Genomic DNA, 22,348 nt, shown 5'->3' with positions numbered 1-22,348 from the left:
AAGAGGCTTTGTGTGTGAACACAAAACAGTCCCATTGTTGTGGAGGCACTGGATTTGCAAAGGATTGAAACAGAAACAGAGAGCAGCCCCATTGGCAGTAGAGATTACCAAATCATAGTACCTACACAGACAATACTATCTCCAGATCAAGGTGTTAGTTACTACCTCAAGCTTACCCCAGTTTGTATTTGTAGGTGGGACAGGAGCAGAGGTCCTCAACATGGTACAAGCACACCAACAATCCAGGTTTGCAGGGACAATAAACTGCTGACATGAAGCAGGTGGTTTTACACTTCAGGCACTGTCGCTCATCATCAGGGAACAGCTCAAATGTCACCCTCTCCGAGTCAGTCACTCCCTGCAAGAGTGGCATATCAAAGCCTAATGAAGAAGTGACTGTTCCAAAGAGGAGGCTATTCCGAGCTAAAACATCAAAAGGTAAATTTATCAAAAGAATAATGAAGTTTAGATATAAGATACTCAATCCAGGTAAACAGAAATCTCAGTTAATTAAAAAAAAATCAGCTTTTCTGACCAAATGACTGGAAGCACAAGTATTAAAGTGACATTCTGAACAACATTAAAGGGCAGGTACTAAAATAAGATGTATGGTCAATGATTCTTTACCCAGGTGCTCCTCTGAAATCCACAACTTAGGAAGGGACTAAGTACCTCTAAGCCTCTGACACCCCAGTACAAGAACCAGCATGTTCTCATATCACTGTTTCACTGTTACTTCATTCATTATAATGAATTCCATCCCTCCAAGTGCTCAAGCCCAGGCTGGATAGGGCTGGCAATGACCTGGTCTAGTGGAAAGTGTCCCTGCCCATGGCAGGGGATGGAACGAGATAACCTTCAAAGTCCCTTCCCACCCAAACCATTATTTCCTACAACTCACCAGTTTATCAACCTTCTCACGCAACCTCTTCTCCTCTTCAATCATAATAGCCATGTCTTTCTGGACTGTAGATGCCACCACAACATCCAGGACATCTGCTTTGGAAGCCATTTTACAGATCATCTCGTCGTGGGAGAAGACGCAGTAGCGGTTGAGCAGCCGGTAATGCTCCACGCACTGCCGGCCCAGGGGCAGCTGCGGGGCAGACACGGCGTCACAATGACATCAAGGGAATCCCTCTGTGTGCTACTGCCCAAAAAGTGCCCCAAGGAAAGGCCAAGGCAAATCCTTCCAGCAATAAAATTCATACTTCAGAGTGTAAAACTAGAGAAATCAAGATCCCAAGTTGTGCACACCAGGAATGCTTATGGCTCTTTCCCAGTGTTCTCTATGGGTGACAGCTGAGGGAAGTGCCTTCTCTTGCAGAAGCTGTAATTAAGGGCTACTAAATCACTAAACCACAGTGGGCTCAGGAAGATCCAAGATAAAAATGCACTGAGGCCAAGGAAGCATCAAAAGGACAAGTACATAAGTCTGGCCTGTACCCACCACTCGAGGAATGCCCCATCCCACACAGGTGCAGGGCACCTGGGACTTTTCCCTGACAACATGAACTGTGCTGCAGAGCACAAGAAACTGCTGGCTCAGGGAGCACTGATGTCCCTAACTGGCTGCAGGCACAGCACACAGCTCATCCCGAGCTAGGCAGGTCACTCAGCTCTATTTTAAGAGCAGGCAGACAGGGATGCTCAGAGTACAACAAGGTTATGTGTTTGGTCCAGTGTGAAACTCATGAAAGGACAAGAGGAAGTACCAAACCAAACAACATGTGAGCCCAGTCAAGTGCAGAAAGCTTTCATGCAATATTAGTCATCTCCTTCTTCTAAGTGATGTTTTTTACATCTAGCAATGTTTCAGTTGGGCTACACTTACAAGTAGCCAAGACCTTTTTTGGGGGCAAAAAAATCACAGAAGTAATTTGAAGTATCAGAAGATTAGAAGAGCCTTTGTGAGATCACAAGGCATTGTCTGAGACATTTGCTGTGAAGGTAAAATTACTTGTAACTTAGGAGCAACTGTTTTCCATTTGTGTTTATTTTTAAAAAGACAAAGATCTTATTCAGTAACTCTAACCTAATATCTGTAATGTGTGCCCATCTCTGCCGGTTCAGTGAGCTGAGTGAAGCTTACTGGGAATGATGCACTGCTCTATAAACCTTCCATCTGAACTTGAGAACTTTCTGCTCTGTTCTCATTAAGGTGTTCTTCCCTAAAAACCCAGAGCACCTCTGCTACCTAAGAGGATGCTCTCACATGAGATACAATTCCTATTTTTTCCCCTACAAGAGGACTATCAATGACTTTAACTATTATCAATGTGCTACATGTATTATCCAACTTTATTAGAGAAGCTAAAGCAGAAAAGATATCCAAGTTGGATTTGGTTTCCAGCTACAGAAAGCACTTTTTAGAGAATTCCCACTGCAATAAACTAAGAAATTTCATTCCAGCTTTTGATTTGAGATGGAATTTGGGGACACAAAAACAAGCAAACTCTAGCAGCACTGGTGCATCTCATGCTCCAGGCATGCACATGACTATGCCTTCCTCCCGCTGCAAAAGCTACATCAGCCCTGATACATAATTCCAAATCAAATCTTCAGAAGCAGAGGCAGCCCACAGTTCAGAGCATGACAAACCTTCAGCAGACATCAGGCTGCCACTAAAAAGCTCCTTCTGATCTGTGGCCTAGATTTGTGCATCAGCAATAAATCAGAGCTATACACCAACTAGGAACAGCTTTGCAACTGCTCACTTAGGGGAAAAAATGGTTTGGAACGTACCCAGTCCACGGTGCAGAAGTTCACAGCTTCAGCAAAGTTGAAGCCCTGGTTGAAGCCGCTGTGGTAAGCTCTGGGAAAAGTGATAACAAACTCCCCAGCACACTGGTTGGTTCTGTACACCTGAGGGAACAGACAGGCCAGTGTCAGCTCACACCCAAATACAGCTGGCGAGGAGAACATGGATTTCCAACTCGCAGTAACTTCTGTGAGGACTTCTGAGTTTTAAACCATAAGCCCAAGAATTACACCTGGCAGCTGATAAACTGTCACATAAAACCCTGGAAAGCCAAGAGTTCCACTCAGCCACACCCCACTCTGAACAGTTCTAGGTTGGCTGCCTGTGCTTTATGCTCCTCACACCCCAGGGTTAGGGTCAGCACAGATCCAGCTCTCTCCAATGTGCAGGTGAAGGGGAAGAGAAATTTGGAACCTTAACATTCATATTATTGTTCATCTAAGACTGTTGGGGATATACAGTCAGCATGAAAGCAGGCAGGTCTTCCTGCATCCTTCCATTTTGGAGGTTACCATAGGAGAGACCACAAATTTTGCTACTTTTTCCAGATTTTCCTTTAAGTCCCAAGGTCAGCTCATCAAAAGCCAATTAAGTTGTAAAGGGACATAATTCCCATGAATAACCTAGTATGGAATAAGATGAAATCTGATGAAAAAATGTTTTTTAAATACCTAAGGACTTATCCAGGAAAAATAAGAGAATGTGGATGACAAATAAAGAAAGAATGGGGTTTGGGGCCTTGACAAAAACTCCATGCCAAAAAACCAGTGTCTGATTGAACAGACATACAAGAGCTCCTGCCATTGTTCCAAAGGTAAAGACTAAACCTTCCAGCTGAGACACAGAAATATCCAAGATGGATCTCCAGAGAAGAGTCTGCCAATTGATTCCAAAGGCAACAATTCCATTGCCCATCTGGCACTGGCATTGCCCATCTGGCACATTTTAGTGGATAAGGAAGATGCAACACACATGGAAACCACCACACAACCTCTGTAATAAAAGTGGCTTCAATTATCAGCTTTAAGCAGCGTTCCAATCAAAGAGGGTTGGGTTGGGGGAGTAGCACAGGAGTCCGACACATACAGGCACCCCGTGGGCCATCAAAGTGTTCGGGTTCATTATGGTGACAAGTTGGTGCAAGAGATCTGGCTGGGACTCAAATAGCTCTGGAGCAAGTTTCTTCATTACATCCTCCAGCTGCTCAGCTGCGTACCCTGGGGCTCCATACCACGTTTTAGGCTCCCCCCTGCAAGATTATTAAAAAAAGTTAAATATAAGCAAACTTTAAGTTACATTTTTATTCTTCTGCTTTAAAATACACCATGTCAAAGGAAGGGCATACCACCAGGAAGGAATGCAAAGGTTCTGTACATTCTTGAATCTTCACATTTTACACAGGTCCATCTTCTCCAGACCTGTTTTTAACTGCCTACACTTCTGAGGAGGTACTTCAAATATTGTGGGGGAGGAAGAAGTCTGAAGAAGTCCCCAGTGAAGTTCTGCTGATTTCAGCACAACTTCAAAACATAAGCTGCCTGTCTTTTCTCATGGACACAATCACCCTCTTGGGTCCAACAACCAAAGCCAGTTCTTTCTGTCTTATGCATAGCTGCCATAAAAGAAACACAAAGGAAATAGAAATCAAACTTCCAAATTATGCAAGACTTTAAGGGAAAAATATCTGTATCCAGAGTAGGAGCAAAGAATTTTCAGCACCTGATGCAAGCCAGCTGACAGAATAAAGGGGATGCAGATGTGTTCCAGCAGATACTGTTACACGCTTACACTGACACTGGCTCACTGCAGCACCGAGACAAAAATGCCTCCAGGGCCTTAGAAAGAATGAACTTAGGAAAGGCATTTAGAAAGGAAAACAGACAAATCACCTTATTCCAAGACTTCTGAAAAGCTGGCAGTCTAAAACTGACCCAACAATGTTCTTTTCTTCCATCAATCATGAAGCAATTGGGAGGATTCCAAAAGATAAGAGTGAAGTGTGAATCTAGGAGCTCATTCCTGTACTTACAGAGCCCCCGTGTCAGGGGAAGAGGACAGCCAGAATGGACTGTGGAGAGGCAGCTATACACAAGGAGTTACACACAAGGAGTTGTCACAGAGTATTAAATGACTCTGCAGCCTTGGACCTGGCCATCATCCTGGGACAACTCTGCAGCCTTGGACCTGGCCCATCATTCTGGGACAACTCTAGGAATCCAGGAAGACCAGCCACAGATGCAACTAAAAACCATTCTGTGTCTGGACTGGGCTAGTCAAGAGTTCTGCTCCCTGACAGATGCCAGCAGTGAGGAATGGGTAACAGATATGAACTGTGCTAAACTCGGAGCAGGATATTGGAACTGAGGGTCTCTGGACCTCAGGGGAACAAGTAACAGACAGTTCTAATGTATGTGTTGAGGTGCCAGCAGCCTGAAGGAGCAGCAGTGGAGGTCAAAGGTCCTTTTGCTCTGCTTCCGACTGCTCCACATCCCTGCCTGTACAAATACTAGCAGCAATGATGGCAGTTCTTCCTCTGTCCAGGACTAATATCTTATTTATTTCCAAGCATCTTTAGAGCAAAGGTTTGGGGTTTTTTTCCCCTTTTATCATTTCTAGAACTAACATAGGATTCAGAGTTCTGTAAGAGAACCATTGTCTTCAACCCTAGGAAAGCTCTGCTGCTGCAGCCTGGGTCACTTGGGATTAGCTGCTCACAACTCTGCACCAGGCAGGTCACAGGCTCCTCCAAGGCACATGGGAACGTTGAAGACAGACATGCCATCCCAAGGACTCTCCCAAGAACCAGTCCTGCTTTTTGGAGCCTTTGATTCAGAGTTTGGAGCACTGTCTCTGCAGAAACAGGTTGCTCAGACTGCTCTGGCCAAGAACAGCTTTAACCTCAACTGCACATTGCTCTCCAGTGCAGATTTAATCTCTGCATTGAAGGGAAATGAAGAATATCTGCAAATGAAAGGACATCAAGACTTTCCAGATGGAGGATAAGTAAATTGAAAGCAGGTCAAGCAACTTTTTATGTCTGGGTGTATCTTGTGTATGCACAACTACTTGTAAGCACCGACACACCTTTCTGGCCTTCTGCAAACAATAATGCAATTGGGGGCACACTATGGAGGACAGAAAGCCATTCTAAGAACAGTGAGGGAAAATCTCCTAAAAGAAATTAAATCTGTGCTGCAATATCTTCTCCCACCCACAGTTTTCAGTCTGACTGAAGACTCAAAGAGGAAAAAAAAAAAGCAGCAACACATGACAAGAAAGATAGTTTTTATCATGTAATACTGTCACTCCTTTGCTCACCCTCACTCAAACATTTGGTTTTTTTTTAAATAAGCACCATGAAAGCAAGTGAATTAAGTCACTGACTGTTGGGCTGCACTGCAGAAGCTGTTATTTCAAGGAGCAGCAACTGAATAACCAACCAAAAAGGACCACAGAAGAGCAGCTAGGATGTGGTTTTAACATTCTGCTTGAATACTCATAATGACTAAGAAAAGAAAGAGCTTGACAGGTTTCAGGAAGAGTGACAACCATAATCCCTGACTCTAGAAAAGCTGTTATAAGGTGAGAAGTTCAAGGAGTTCAGTCTATTTAGAATATCAAAGAGATGGCAAAGATCTGTCCTGATTACAGCTGACAAGTGTTGGCTTGATGAGAGGATTTATGACACCATGATCCATCCAACAGACAAAACATGCCGGAACTGAGTTGCTAGCTGAAGTTGGATGATTTTTAAAAGAAAACTTGCATGGATTTTAGTTTACATTGAGTATAATAAAACATTTGATGGAGTATCTGCTGCATCTTTCATGGATTTTTTAAAACTGGGAATGGATGTCTCTTTCCAAAACATGACCACTTGTCCAAAAGTAAATCAATGTAGGAATTACACTGTCAGATTTGACCCTGCTGCAACAGGACAGCAGGTTACTCTGGCTGAGCTCTGTGAATCTGCTTTTAGTCCACTAATTAAGGAGAACAGGGAAGGAAAGGGAGATTGCTTCCTAACTGGGTTTATTTCTCAAACTCACCAATGCAGATAATTAATGGAATAGCTCCAATGGTCTTCTATATGCCAACAAAATGAGGAAAAGCACATTCCTACGTACAGCCAGGGCAATTTCATCCCACAGATGTCCGCAGTGATGTGAGCAAGCACAGACTGCTCCATCACAGGCATGTTGTTTAAATTCCAGCCACTATCAAGGTATTCCTGAAAATTGAACAGAACAGTCCCAGGTTTATACAACAAGAAGACGAAACTGCTCAAGAGCAATAGAAGAGAAGCACTTTTCCCATCTAAGGAATATAAGAAACAGGTCAATGACTCAAAGACTAAACCCTCCATTGTCTTTGCCTCTTTCACAACCCCAACCTGCTTTGTTAAAATGAGATATTTTTTATTTGGTTTTATTTGGTTTGGAAGTTATTTACTAACTACTAGAATAAACCTATGGCTTTGAATGGCTGATCACAATGAATTTTATTTATTCAAAATCCCAATGTAGCTCTCCTCTTCAAATACTATGCCAGATACACAAAACAAACTCTCTGAAACCCAGTTCAATTATTGTACTTTCAACTAAGGAGAGTCATTCAATGAAAAACTGCAATAAAAACATCCACAGTGAACTCAAAGACCTACCTCTTCTTCTGGTCTAACTTTAAACTTCCCACCTCTAACAGGGAAGCCACTGCCAAACTCCTTTGAAGCAATGTCAGCTCCGTATTCCACTGTCACATCCTCTTCAATGGTACTGACAAGTCTCCAAAATTCTTTTTCAACCAGCTCAGTGGGGACCATCTAGGTATGAGGAGAAAAGGGAGTATATACTGAGAAATCGGTAGATGAGAAGCATGTGCATCAAAGCTGTCCCAGGGAAGAACCTCCATTAGCTTGAAGGTTTTCCCCATTTTAAAAGTATTTCAACAAGAAAAAAACAACTGCAGCAGAGATGTGGCTCCAGGAGATGCTGCTGTCCTGTTCTCTCAGGACTGCCTGACAGTCACCATTCTCTTCCCTACAGACACTTCTTCTAAAGTGGGAAAAAACCAAATAAAAACACAAGTAGCTGGTGGAACCAGAAATCGCTACACCAGCAAGAACCAGGATTTGCTGATGTAAATGAAAACCTCTGATTGGGATTTCATCCCATTCAAAACTAGAATCCCTCTCTTCCTTCCTCCTTAGAGTTAGCTATTTTAGCTAACCACACAAAATGAACTCTACACACGATGAGGATAAAGCAGGAACATACGTGTACTGGCATGTTGAAATAGTCTGACTTGAAGGCATCAGCCATTTCCCCAAACGTGCGGAGGGTGTAGTCTCGTGCTGCTTGTTCAAACCCAAAGGCTTCTTGAGGCTTGTTACACTCCTGCAAATGGAAAGGTAATTGCTTCTATAACCCATTAATACAACACTGTGCTCAGACTCACACAAATGGGCTCCTGTAACAACTTCTGAGAAGTAAGAAGGAAGGACATCACTGAAATGAAAACACTCCCAAAGGGAAAAGTCAGAAGAAAAAACACTGCTTAACTCATCAAATTACAAAATTTATTTATAAATCTGCATAAACATTAATGAATTAATATGCCTAATTTCTCCTTACACTAATAGAGCTAGGCAGGATAAGATCCATAAATCACCATGTTGAAGCACCCAGTGAGACTCCAATTTTAAGTACAGAGCAAAGGTATCAGCTAAAAACCAAAATGTTCTTCAAATGCACATCAATTTTTGGCTCAAAAGAATAAGTGCCAGCTTTGCAATACAAAGCATTCTCAGTCTTCATTTTAGCTTTACCTCTATCACCTTACTTGTACAACCTTAAATAACAACAAATTGTATTTTCTATTCCTGTGACCAGTTTAAAAAAAAACACAAAATACAAAAAGGCCTTTGGCCTTACTGCAGTGATTTGTCAGATTACCTGAGCCAGACACTGGGGACACCTCCAGTCCCCTTTGGGAACATCATGGAGGGGTGGAATTAAGCAGAAGGTGTGGTAACTATCATCACAGCCATCACACAGCAGGAGTCGGTCCTCATCATTCCCACTGCCACACAGGAGACACACATACAGATCCACCTGCAACACAAAATTCCACAGTAGGATGGGAGAGCTGAAGGGAACTCAGGGAGAAAGTAGTTTGGTAACTCCCATCTGTGACACTTGCCAAAGCTTATTCTTTCTTTAAGTCTGCAAAGAAAATGAGACAAACACACTCTGAATATTCTTTTAGAAGTTTAAATAACTCCCTCTGTAATTTAAGAAAAGACCACAAGAGCTGCAACTTTTCCATGCAATTTTTTTTTCTCAAATGTCAGAAGACTTGACTCAGTGCCAGGACAGTTCACATCAGCAGCACTTGGCCTTGGCAGGTATAACCCAACACCTGAGGCTGGGCAGGAATAATCCAACACCTGCTGGGGGCTCACAAATCTTTTCCCATGTACAGCCTCAGGTGTTTCATTCCCCTCTGAGACCAATTGCACTGGAAAACAGAAATCTGGAGAGAAAGGAGTTCCTGTTGCTGGGGATATTCCTTATTTTCCCCAGAGAAGGCTACAACCTCCCAGTGGAGCTTTGGGTAGGGGGGTAGCTCTTAATTCTGACAGAGCAGCTCCCAAGCCCCAAGGAACATGCTCAGGCACTCCAGCCTGGGATGGGCTCTCTGCTGCCTGTCCTACACCCAACTCTCACCAGCAGCAGCCTGGAAGGCTCTTCCCAAACACAGAACAGAGTCATGAGGACAGGCCGAACCTCTTGCCTTATCCTGTTATAAGCAGCATCTCCTGCTCCTCCCACAAGCTTTTTCCATTTACGGGGTGAGGATGCCAGGCTTCTGGTATTTGCACTTTTCATTCTCAGGTACCAGCTATAGGTGTGGATTGAATGGGAACATGTTTGGTTTTAGGAGGGACCCAACTCATGGCATGGGCAGAAAGAATCTCAGCATTATCTTCTCAAAAGCGAGACAATCACCACTGCCTTCAGAGGGGATTTGGGTGATAGTTGGTGGTGTGTGGAGAGCTGGAGCAGGAACAGGGTTTGTTTTTTAAGATGCATTTGAACAACAAAGCTTCCCATTTAGTGCTGAAATAGTGGAATTAGGGGCAGGTCTGTGAAGTGCCATGTGCCACAGCCTGCACAGAGCTCCCCTGAGGTTACAGAGCAGTGGGGAGGGATCAGGTCACACAAGAACCATTTCCACTGGACTATGCTTTCAAAATGCTTATTTTGAAATTGTACTTTGGAGTCAAAAACCGAGTTACTTTAGTTATAGATAATGAAACTTAACCATCCTGTCACTTCCAGCTTTGTGAAGCAGGAAGCTTTGGCAGTGTTGATATTCCAGCAGGCACAACCACTGCTGTGCTTCAGCCTAGGACTCCAGGAAGAAGACAGGAGTCCTCCATGTGATAAAGTGACAGCAGGTTTTACTACACACCCTAGAGAAATCCAGAAAGGCCTGCAAAACATGCAGCTGCAGGAAAGCAGGGGGTACTCACAGCATTGGTGGGTTTTTTAGATCTGACTTTGGATTTGTCCTTCTCTGATTCCCCAGAAAGCTCTTTCTTCTCAGGGAGTTTCACCACACTGCGCATTTCCTTGTCTAGGCAAAGGAAAAAAAAAAGAGTATTATAAAATGTTTCAATGTTCAGCATTCTTTGTTATAATTTGTTTTATTTATTGCTTGTTAGACTGCATCATACCAAGGTATTTGCTGAATTGTTATCCCCCCTACACTTGTTTCAGGCAGTTTCAAGTCCTGAACTCCTGCAATGCCTCCAGAAGCCAATGTTATCCAAAAATCCCAACACACAACCACAAGCAAGCACTGGCTATCACAGCCCACAGTTTTTCAGTACTTTATATGCCATTTCAGTTAATTTTAATTGAATTATGAGCAGATTTATCAGCTAAGGTTTTCTTTCCATGTGGTGTTAAAGAATGTTGTCAAGAGCTTTTTCCTTCTGCTCTTGGGGGAGGGAAGCTAGTGCTTAGAGAGTCCTTGAAGAAAAAAAAATTCGAATTATAAAACACCATAATCTAAACAAATTATTGAAAAAAAGATTCTGAAGGAACAAATGAGACTGACAGATTGCTCAGGTAATTGCAATTATTGTGTAATTGTAAATGGTTCCTGTATTTATTTGGCTAAATTATTTCTCTTTATTGTTTTGTTTGATGGCATTAAATATTGTTTCTCAGTCTCAATTATTTCTTAAGGAGAGAACAGACTCAGGACTGCTGATGGGAACTTTATCATTAAGGTCAAAACAGACTACCTTTTGCTTTCATGAGTTAAACTGCTTGATTTCAAGTCCAAATTCCTTCCTAAAAGTGTCTGATATCTGATACATTCTTAAAAGAGTTTCTTCTATTTAAACCTTATGGACTGATGTTATTTAAAATACAAAACAAAAACATTGCTACAATCTCATTTCTGATTTTCCAGAAGAGATGACCACATCTGAAAAAGTGTCTTTTTCAAATGAAAATACCATTTTCAAGAAAACTCAACCACTTACAAGAAAACCCCCCCAAAAATACTTTAAACCCATAAAATAACTTTTTATTTTTAAAAAAATCCCATTTTAAAATTAACTGAACATTAGGGTTTTTTTATAAAATACTTTTAATAACTTCAAATGCTGATTTTAGCTCTGGTCTTAAAACACATTTGTGCAAAGTCACAGAAACTGCATTTATGCTTTGTTTCACTCACCACCTTCACTCTTTGGAGGGGCACAGCCCATTCTGCGTCTCAGATTGTGAGTTCTGGCTTCTGGAGGATCAGTCTCAGTTTTAACATTGGTTGCCTTTAAAAAGGGAAAAACAAAAACAAGGAAAAACCACTCAGTAAGGTCCTTAGCTGGAAGAGTCTGGTTTGCCACTTGTATTTGGGAAGATGCTCACTGCCAGCTGATCTAGCTGCTTGCCCAAGCACAGGGAGATGAGTTTGAAATGTCCAGCTGACTGTGGGAAAGGCTGGCTCTGTGAGTCCCAACTAAACATTTCCTGAAGTCCCTTCCAATGCAAACCATTTAATGATGCCTTGGTGTAAGACACAAAACACCTCATTGAGGTACCATGAGGGCTTGAGACTTGTAACCTGCCTCGTTCCAGGAAAAAGGCAGACAGGTGAGAGTCAGAGAGACACTCCAAGGACTTCAATTAAACTCAGAACCCTTTGATACTTACAAACCACTAAATCTAAACGGACACCTGGAGTTCTGAAATACTTGTCTTCAAGTAGTTCGGCGAGAAATGCAGGGAACAACATGGAAGATTTGAAAGCAAATCCTCCAAAATGTCTATGCCAATAATGATACCAGGATTCAGGTTTGCTTTCAGTGAGACCCATTAAGAAGCAAAGGAACTCAGTGCTTTCACAGATTTTCTTGTACTCCTGAGGAGCAGAATATGCACCAGTCTCCAAAGCAGGGACCTTTGTTGGTGCATCTTGGAACTTTCAACACAGAAAAATGCTCTTCCATTTAATTCTTATATTTCTTCCCTGAGATTTTGAGATGGTGGGAGAACAATTCTCAAGTCCCTCAGTGTTACAAGAGATTTCTACAACACTATTTTTTAAGGAAATGAGGTCATGCAACAAGCCAGTCACTCTCAGCCACTCTCTGAAGCTCAGAGGATGGGATGCGTGGAACAGGTCTAAGGCAGGACTGGACACAGCCCCATGTACTCCAAGGGGTGGGAACTGTTGTTCAGTCTAGGGTTTTTTTGGTATTTTGATTTTTACAGAGCTGGTTTTGACATTATTTCCTAATCACTTTTCATGTTCTCTTTGCCCAAATGTCTCCATCAGACCACACAGAGGTCTCACTGCTTAAGATAGGCACCGACAGAAGTTATTATTTGTGTGCAGCAGCTCTGCCTCAGGGCCAGCGTGCCCTGAACCTCAGGTGCAGGGACAGACACCCAGTTTCTGCATCTTCAAACTCCTCTGAGCTTGCCTTTTGTGCTTCAGCTGATAGCGATCTTCACAAGAACAGCTCTTGCTCTGGCCAGAGCCTTTTATCACATCAGGTCATCTCACTTTCACCTCCCCTGCATTGTTGTGGTCTTTCACACTGAACTGTTCTACATCAAGCACCTAAAGCCTTTGCATTTCAAAAGCAGCCTAGACAGTCATTGCCCTTTTCCTTTCTTATTATGAACATTTTCCCCTGTTTACTCACCAGGTAGGAAAGGGCAAAGTAAAACTGTGTGTGTGTCACAACTGCAAACTAACGCTTATCCTACAGACCACAATAATTTACAGTACTTCTCTGAGGTTCACTTCTTCTAAATGTTTATGGTCAGCCTTTGAAAAGCAGAAAACATCAAACTGGCAAACATGAGAATGAATTTAAGACTCACAGTTCGAGACATTGACAAATCGTTGTGCATCTCACTAGAGCAAAAAACTGAGATGTGAACCAACCAGGTCAGTGCAAATGTGAACTGCTTGGAGCTTCAATGTTGAATAAAATGGATTTAATCACCTTCTCTGACTGCATTGAAATGGAACAGCAAAATTTACATTAACAAATCTTAACTCTGGGAAATTACTGTCTTAAAACACTACAGCTCCTGGCTAAGCCAGCCAGTCTCTATTGCTCAATTCAGCCTTAGTGCTGTGTGTTCCAGTTATGTTCTTAATTACAGATTTTCTTTCCACAAAAATGAGGTACACAACATCAGTGGTGCTTGGGGCAAGAGCTGAGAGGGGAGCCTTGCCTTTTGGCTTAGAATGTGCTGTTGGTTTCTTCCAAAATGACAAAAATGTGGTCTCTCTGTCAGTGCCATCTGACACCACCGCCACAGAAACAGCTGGAATTTTAGTGTACATTTGTCCTGCTGTCAATTCTTAAGGGATCCATGAGAACAATTATCCTTCAACACAGGCAGACACTTCAAATGGAAAGTTTCAGTCCAAACTACTAAAGTTTGCTCAGAATTGTAAATCCACTTGTAACCAGGTATTTGAGTGGAAAAGCTTTAGGAACCCTTCTTAATTGTAACTCATTAACCAAGCATAATTACAGGCAGAATTTGCAACAGCTAAGCTGTACTATTACTACTAATAAAGACCAAGACCAGAACAATGGGAGTTAATAAGAGTCTGAAACAAGCTGTGACCTTCCTAATTCATGATGTCACCACTAATCAGACCCTCTCCTGGGAATATCCTCTCCTACTCTTCATCTGCTCAAACAAAAGAAATAGGAACTCTCTGGAGATAGGATCATCAGGCTGGAAAGACTGGAGCCAAAGCATTGCTGTTTTCCAGCAACAAAGGAGACACATGATTTCCTAAAATATGTCTTCGCAGAAGATACTGAGATATAACCAATACATTTCATGCTTATCCAAATAAACATTGCTTCTTAGAGACATGTAAGATTGTACAAAAACCACATTGACTAGATGGTATACGTTTTTTCCTTATATTGCAAGGGTAGATTAACACAAATTGATAGAACTCAAGAGTGAAAAATTAATTACAACAATGCTAATGTTATAATCAAAATCCTCCCTGCTCTAATAGCTGGCTTCAACTCATGAGAGATGTACAGAAACCTTCTAGAGAAAAAGGAGGAGGAACAATAGATCAAAGCTGCTTCATTTCCAGGATTTGTCACCTGTGTTTTAATCTAAGAGCCCCACAGTATCTACATCATGCTGTAAGCATAACCCTACTGTACACCGTCACCAACAGTCTCCACAGCAGAGCCTCCCAGAACCCCAAACCTCAGTAACACACTTGGTAAAGTATCAGACAATTCTTACCCATTCTTTACAATTCTGCATTTATAAATGCTTGGGTAGCCCTGACACAGTGAAGCAGCTGTTCCTAGGCACACACACACACAGAGTGAGGTGCTCAGGGTGCCCTGCTGCCCCCAGCTCACCTCGGGCGTCAGGCGCTTGGCACGGCGGGCGGGCGGGCAGCTCTCCGACGGTGGCACCGACTGCCGCTGCGGGATGTCGTGGGGCTTGTACTCCTTGTCCTTCGTGTCACTGCTCAGATCTGGCTTCTGCAAGCACTGAAGAGACAATTTGATTACTTCATTTCTGCCTCTCCTTGCAATACAAACCATGTAATTTCCTGTCTCATGAAAAGAACAGACATGGCCCTAATAATTCCTGTGCTGAGTTAATAAACAGCACGTATGACAATGGTAACATTACTTATTTGAACGAGGCACAATATCACTTTTTCTCATCAGTTTAACAGCTGAAATAAGGTCCATAATAATGGACCTTAAATAAAGCTGAAGTCATCCTTTAAGTGTTAATGAGCACCAAACATTTCTCTGTGTGGAATATCGAACCCAACTCCTGTGGCAGATGGGGCCTTTGCAGACTGGGTCACCAGCACTCTGGAAATGCTGAAGTGTCCCAAGGCTGAGTGACTGTGATGCCAACATTACAGAGCATTATAAAAGTAAATTACAACCTATCAAACATCCCTCTCCTAACTGAAATACAGCTCTGTACTACACACATTGCAGGAGCTCCCTTCTTTCCATGTTTTGGAGAGGACTACTGCTTCTTGAATTAAGGGCAGAAGGGAAAAGATGCAAGAACAGTTTTAGTTCTTTCAAGCTGCTGAAAGAATGCACGTAATTGCTGAAAACTGTGCATACCTCTGGCAAGAAACAGAATAATTAATGACAATTCCCCGTTTGTCAAGCCACACAACACTCAGTAACTGCAGACAAAATGTAATAGTTTTTCATGAGTAAACAACAAATCCTACACACAGAAAAAATCTCATGTTGCCAGGAAGTAATTAATGAAATTGCTGGATCCACACTTCCCCAGTTCAGTTAGTCTGTTCCCATCACAAGCATTTTCTCAGCAAGAGAGAGCAGTAAAGGACAGAGAACTGCTGCAGTGGTGTGAGGCTGATGATGCTCTATAGACAGCACAGAAAGAGACTTTCAGAAACAAATGACAGCCAGAAGCAGGGAGGGAAAAGGAGGGAAAAGTGTTGTTTTAGAAGTGAAGTCTATGCTAAAAAACTATGTATTTAACAAAAAAGCAGTATCAGTCAAGGGCAGCAGGATGTTATTAACCATCACCCACAGACAGCCCATGATATTGACCAAATAAATGTCCAGAACTGCTGCTTGTTTCAGACTGCCTCCAGTCTTAGACTATGTAAACTCTAGCTTTATACTCTGAAAGAAAATGGTTGACTTAATTTCAGCATTAAATGCACAGTATCACTCAACTTTGCAGCTCATGCACACAACCAGTGAGTCCTGGCTGATGCTCAAAGGTTGTTCTGAAGCCCCAGAGCACTGCAGCTGCCCCTTCACTAGAGCCTGGTCCCTTAAAGCTCCCACTGGACCCAGAATCACAGGATCACAGAAGAGTTTGGATTGGAAGGGACCTTAAAAGATCCCCTTGTCCCGTGGGCAGGGACACCTTCCACTAGCTGAGGCTGACTCATCCAACCTGGCCTTAAAAGTTTCCATTGATGAAGCATCTACCAAAAATGAAAAAAGATGTGACATCAACATCAGTGGGAGATAGCAAAAAATAACAATTTTTCAGAACAGAAAATGGACAAGCAGAAAGAGCAAATGAGTAGGAAAAGGTTGAAAATGAGAGAACAGAAAAGAACTTCTATAAAATCTGGGTCCTTGATAATTTCCTCATCTGAAAACCAAAATTATCAGAAAAAAAAGAATTTCTACTGCTTCTGATAATAGAGTACATATGGTCCTTGAAAACAAAGATCTAGAAGGCAAATAGCTTTTCCTATACAAAAGTGTAAGAAAACCTTGAAAACTAACAGCTTGTGCCTCACTTCAGTGCAGTGCCCAAACAAGCCCAAAACAAAAAAAAGCCCCAAAACAATCCCCAAAAAACCAAATGGAAAAGACCCCCAAACTCCAGCAGAAAACCCAAACAAAACCAACCAACCAAACAAAAAAACCAACAAAAAACTCACCCCCAAAAACAATTAAAAAAAAAAACCTCAAACCCCACAAAAAAAAGAGAGCACTCACTATTCCTTGAAAAACACCAGAAGCCATTTCCTAAATAATGATCTTTCACCTATTTAAGCACAAGCATTTCCCAGTGTCTCTCTAACCCAAGGCAAAGGCAGTGTATGGAATGGCTGTTAATTCACAATATCACCTGTACCAAGAGAACACCTAGAATTGTTAAGTTCTAAGGATGAGAACTCCTCTGTACCTCCTTTACTCCTACACTGACGATCAACTGTCTCCAACCAAGGACACAACTGCCATCTCTCCAGTCCTTCCCTCTTCCCAGCCAGGCTTTGGTGATGTTGTGCTTTTATCAACAACAGCCCAGAAGCTCATCCCACACACTCTGACCATCATCTCCTTATATTCCAACAATTTGGTTGCACACCTGACTCTTGAACCCTCAGCAGTGACAGAGAGCAAGTTATAAGCCCTCAGCTGAAGCCACAAAGGAGCAGCTCCTTTAGCAGACAAAGGACAATGCAGGAATGGTCACAAGGCCTTCAGGAAGTCAAAAGATAGTGGGGGGAAGGGATACAAATAACCTCCTCCAGGTTTAGACATCTATTAGTAGTAATTAAATTGGTAGTAATTGATGCAAAAGCCAATTAGCCAGGCTCCCTGTACCTGCAGAACACAACTGGTTTACCCCTGCTACACATCCATGGAGGGTAAACCTCACCAAGCTGCTCATTGTTCTCCGGGAACAACGAAGGTGCCAGAGAAACGTCTTACACTGAAACTTCTTTATCAGAGGCACACACATAGAAATCTTTGGAAATATGAATCTCACTAAAGCCACTAAAGCCTTAGTTTGGAAAAGAGACAGATGCACAATTACTGAGTCAGCTGGATTGACTAAAAAACAGAAGAACACCTTGAGGCCCCCAAAATGTAGCTGCACTTTAAATCATGAAACATCTGGGCAATGCACCACGGAAGATGCACTGACAGAAGATTCGGGACACCTCAGTTCATGTAGGGGACACTTCTGCCTCTAGGTATTCAGTGTGACTCTCTGGGATGACACACAGTTACTACAGTTGGGAATGAGAGGTACAAGTGGCAGGAAGTAGTACCAACAGGTTCACTGCAACTACTCTGGAGATATCCAAGGCTGTGTAGTCCAATTTCAAAATAAGAGGAGAATAAATAGCCCCTGTGCACAGCTGCTTTGGGTATTAGAAACTGGCCGGTTTAAGAAATTTTTGCTGTTGGACTGAACATGAGCTTTAATGAAAACATGCTATTCCGGTCTATTCCCCTCTGAACAGCTCCAGAGAGTTTCATTATTTCAGCATGTAAATAGAAATATCTCCAGCTGGAATATCAGTCAAAATAACTCCTGAAGCCAGTTTAACATGTGTTGAAGCCACACAAACATATAATGCTATACACAGATCTAGATGAGATAAAAGTCATGGCACAGTCATTAGCAGAAACAACATAATTTCAGATTTTTAGCTTTTGCAGGAAAGAAGGCAATGACAATTTCAAGTATTACCAAATAAAGAAAAAAAAAAAGACTCAATGAATACAAGCAGTAATCTTGTCTGGATGATCACCAGAGTGTGTGAAGAGCTTCTCTCAACAGGCTGCTGAAGGAGGAAGCACATCTCCAACTGACAGCTGTCACATTGAACAGCCACAGCTTCTCCAAAAACACAGCTCAGGTGCTTAGATTACCAGGAAAACACTGAACAGACACACAGTAACAGACACCTACACAAGAAGCATCTGGGTAAGAGACACTTAATAAGAACATGTGAAAGGAAGCCAAAAAGAATGTCATTTGAGATGATACTCAAAAAACATATTGTAAAACAAACTCACTTGAAAGACAACACTGTTAGGAAAAAAAAAAAATCAAATTAGAGTGAAAAGTGAGGTTAAACCCTGTGGTAAGTACATTTCTCTCTCAAGATTTTTCATAAAGGTGCACAGAGAGAAATGAAAGAGAAAACAATTTCTATTTCTGCTCCTTGTTTTTCTCATGCAGGATGTGTTTAGAGAATTGTTTACCTGGAGTAGTTACTTGATTGGATCATGGTGGATTGTTTGGGCCGGACGGCCAATTAGATCCACCTGTGTCTAAACTCTCAAGAGAAGGTAATGAGCTGTGAGTTATAGTTAGAACAAGTAAGTTTGTAATTTTTAGTATCTTCCTTTATATAGTATATTAATGTATTTTAACATAATTATAATAAAGAAATCATTCAACCTTCTGAATTGAGTCAGGCACCATCATCTCTTCCCATCAAGTTTGCCGGCATTCACAACAAAACCCAACTTACTTCTGTGAATTCTCTCAGGTCATTAAAAAATCTGTGTCTGCCACATATAGGAGGGGAATATTTTAACTGCCTGGGGAGGGGAGGAACTAAAACATAAGTGAACCTTAGATGCATCACTTGTCTAGAACTGCCTCCACATTGGTTTGGACAGATGTTAAGTGCTCATTGCAAGACAGAGTTTGAAAAGTCATTTAAGATGGAGCATGTCCTCACCTAAGGAGGTGTTCCCTCTTTTAAAAGAGTTCAATACTGAGCCAACCATGAAGTGAGTATTAACTGTGTGACAGACACTCTCAGGAAATTTCCATTCCTAGGATACTACGGTAGCATATTCATCGTTTTACAATTTAAATTAGATCTTTCCCTGTGCAATGGCACCTCAAAAATATGGCAGCAGAGACAGGTGTAACAAACACACAAGCTCATTAAAAACTCAAAAAGTAAAGGTTTCCAGACCTAATACAAATGCCAAGTTTTCAATTCAATGCCTTTAGAAAATGGTGCTGCTTTCCATTACTTAACATGAATGTTTGAGAGAAGACAAAATATTTTTGATCCAGCAGTTTCCTTAGCATGAAGATTTTTATCTTAAATTCTATTTTGTTCTTATCCTGTTTGCAAAAGACCTCTTCAGCAGAATTCAGCTGCTCTTCACTGAGAAGTGATTGTCACTACTCAAATAAAAAGTCTAATTCTAACCTCTCTGGACTTACATCAAATGCCTTCCTCATTTTGGTAGCTTTGTGTAAAGGCCTGTGATGATTTCTGTACGAAGAGATATTGCTTGTAACAGGATTAGGGCATTTATTGCTTAAAAAAGGTCACACTCCTGTCTTTGAGAGATCATCACGGAAAGAGCATTTCAAAGAAATAAAAATGGATGTTGGCAATTGTAACCAATTTTGGTTTTCCAAATAAATGACTGCTGCTCTAAAAGATCAGACCTATTCCTCATTAGAGATTATGTGGCCTCCACTCTCAATCAACCCTGAATTTTGGTTTAATGGCCAAATCAAAGATTGATGACTAGGAAGGATGAAGATTTAAGCTTGAAAAATACCCCAAGTCGCACTGTTAACATCACTACAGCAGCCAGGAAGCTTTCTGCAATTTGTCCCCTTTAGTGAACGTGCCACAACACTGCCATGGCTTGGCACAGTCCCTCAGTCACTCTAGGCATGTGCTCACTCATGTGCACTTGTAGCAGAGAGATGGACCTGGAATGTTCCATGAACGTAGCAGTACTTGGCCTTACAGAAATCATTACAGGAACATCCCTTATCATGAGGCTTCGGTGAACTGCAGAGAGAAAATACCAACAGATCCTGCTGGAAGCAGGAGTCAGAGGTTACCTGGGAGGACTAATGCTAAAAACTTCACTTCTAATGAAAAGTTTGCCCATGGCTTTCTGAACTGCTGAGCATGGCATCTGGTCACCTGCATGACACCAGGCACAAAATGCAGCTTCACAAACATTCCAGAAACCAAAAGAACCCTCCCATACTGGCTGCTACATTAATTAGCAGTTGGTTTCAGCACAGCTTACCAAGAGACTCGCCCCCGACTGGAACAAGTTGTAGGGGTAGAGAATTCGCTCGTAATGCGCACGGATGTGTGAGCCCACGGCTTTGCCAGGAGCAAAGCCCATCCTTGTGGCTATTTTGGTCCATTTTCTCTCCTTGCAAACGACATCAAATCCTCCTTGTTCTGCAACTAGCTAAAAAGTGAAAATAAAATGGCCACGTATTTAATGGTAAAACTACCAGTGTTCAAGGGAAAAGGCAAGACAATATGCCAATTGACATTTTAAACAACAAAAATACAGATTTTAAAAAACCACACACAACATCGAAGTTGTTTTAAGGCAATAACTGGAATATGTAACATATAACCTATTCAGGAATTACAAACCTGCTGAATTACTTAACAAAGAAGTCGGCACCTGTTTCTGTGTGCAGTCACTCAGCCTACTCTGAGAACTTATTTGGCTGCAATTTGTCATTTCTATCCCAACACAACTTTCTAGCGCAGGACACTCAGTTCTTTTCACTGGAACAAGTGCTATAATATAAGCTCAAAAAATCCCAATAAAAACTGCCCTAAACATAAAAAAAAGAGAACTTACCCTATTGGAGAATCCCATCTCTTACTATCAGTATACATGAACTTCTTTACAAGTTTAACAAGTTTCATCCTAAAAGTATTTTGATTTTTTTTTTCTTCCATATTTCTAATGGAAATTTTTTTATCTTATTTTTGTCATTGTTCAGGAACTTTCTCCAATTAAGCCTAAGTTTATTCTTGACCAGTATACCCAAGCTCAGGTTTAAGAACAGCTGTAAATTTAAGGTGATCTCCTAGCTCACAGAAAAACTTCCATGATAATGTATTACTTACCATTTTTTCCCTAATAATGTATTATTACTTTTACTGTCCCATTAGCTATGTTATCTTAGATAAAGGAATACTTTTCTCAGCTTAGATATACCCCAAAACCTCCCCTGACCCATTGTGATACCCTTCCCAGGAACTGAGGTAATACAGCAGCTCTTCAGGATAGTTTTTCCATAAAGGTCTTACTCTGTTAAGCTGAAATAAATCCAAGATCTTCCGCTCCACGTGTGGAATTTTCAGTGTGCATCCTTGAAGCTCCCAAAACTTTGCAATCTGGTCCAGAAAATTCAGCTTTACACGAGTTTGGGCCTGAAACCAACCAACCAAACAAGTAAACTGCATGCTAAAAGCAGATGTAGGTTTTGTATAATGTTTACTGCGTTGCAGCTGGAGCTGCTTGCCCAGCTTTGCCCTCTGCAAGAGTCATTTTGCATTTTTCCCTCTCATCATTTGAAAAAAATAAATGCCATGCAGATACTATTGATGGTTAACTGTTTCTTTCCTTGAGTCACTTTTTGTTACCTTTTAGGGCACTGAGAAAAGTACTTTGGGAGAGAACCGCCAAACAGCAAGTTATTACTGCTAAAAGCTCCCTAAACCAGCATTGTCAGGATTTATTGCGTTTACTACATTAATCATTGCAATGCTTTATTACAATTTGATTTACTTGCAATAAGAAAAAAAATCAGTATTTTTTTAGAAAAAAATTTGAAGTTTTTTTCTGTTATCCCTTCTCACTCACAATTGTATTTTTTTCACTTTCAAGAAAACAAATGTGTCAGGGCAGGGAAAGCCTGGCTGGTTGCACAGCAATTACCACAGTTAGATCACTGCACTGCTGCTATGTAAGAGCAG

General features: G+C 41.6%; 1 protein-coding gene across 4 annotated transcripts in view; it reads right to left on the bottom strand.

The window, feature by feature from the left end:
* The window catches only part of KDM5B (lysine demethylase 5B), a 57,069-nt gene that overhangs the window by 19,872 nt on the left and 14,849 nt on the right, over window positions 1-22,348 (bottom strand). For 2 of the 4 annotated variants that reach the window (XM_085561497.1, XM_085561496.1), the window contains exons 3-15: window positions 21,680-21,802; window positions 20,646-20,816; window positions 14,709-14,843; window positions 11,522-11,612; window positions 10,299-10,402; window positions 8,716-8,874; window positions 8,038-8,157; window positions 7,425-7,583; window positions 6,811-6,992; window positions 3,848-4,010; window positions 2,746-2,865; window positions 902-1,096; window positions 177-358 (exon numbers count right to left, since the gene is read on the bottom strand). In XM_085561497.1, the coding sequence (XP_085417623.1) occupies window positions 177-358; window positions 902-1,096; window positions 2,746-2,865; window positions 3,848-4,010; window positions 6,811-6,992; window positions 7,425-7,583; window positions 8,038-8,157; window positions 8,716-8,874; window positions 10,299-10,402; window positions 11,522-11,612; window positions 14,709-14,843; window positions 20,646-20,747 (1,712 nt within the window). In that variant the 5' untranslated portion in view covers window positions 20,748-20,816; window positions 21,680-21,802. Of the gene's footprint in view, window positions 1-176; window positions 359-901; window positions 1,097-2,745; window positions 2,866-3,847; window positions 4,011-6,810; window positions 6,993-7,424; window positions 7,584-8,037; window positions 8,158-8,715; window positions 8,875-10,298; window positions 10,403-11,518; window positions 11,613-14,708; window positions 14,844-20,645; window positions 20,817-21,679; window positions 21,803-22,348 lie in introns of all 4 variants that reach the window. The other 2 variants (XM_021527664.3, XM_085561498.1) reach the window with 1 other exon arrangement.

Source organism: Lonchura striata, chromosome 26, assembly GCF_050655825.1.
Source record: "Lonchura striata isolate lonStrDom1 chromosome 26, ASM5065582v1, whole genome shotgun sequence".
NCBI classification, from domain to species: Eukaryota; Metazoa; Chordata; class Aves; order Passeriformes; family Estrildidae; genus Lonchura; species Lonchura striata.
This window is presented reverse-complemented; position numbering and strand designations above follow the sequence as displayed.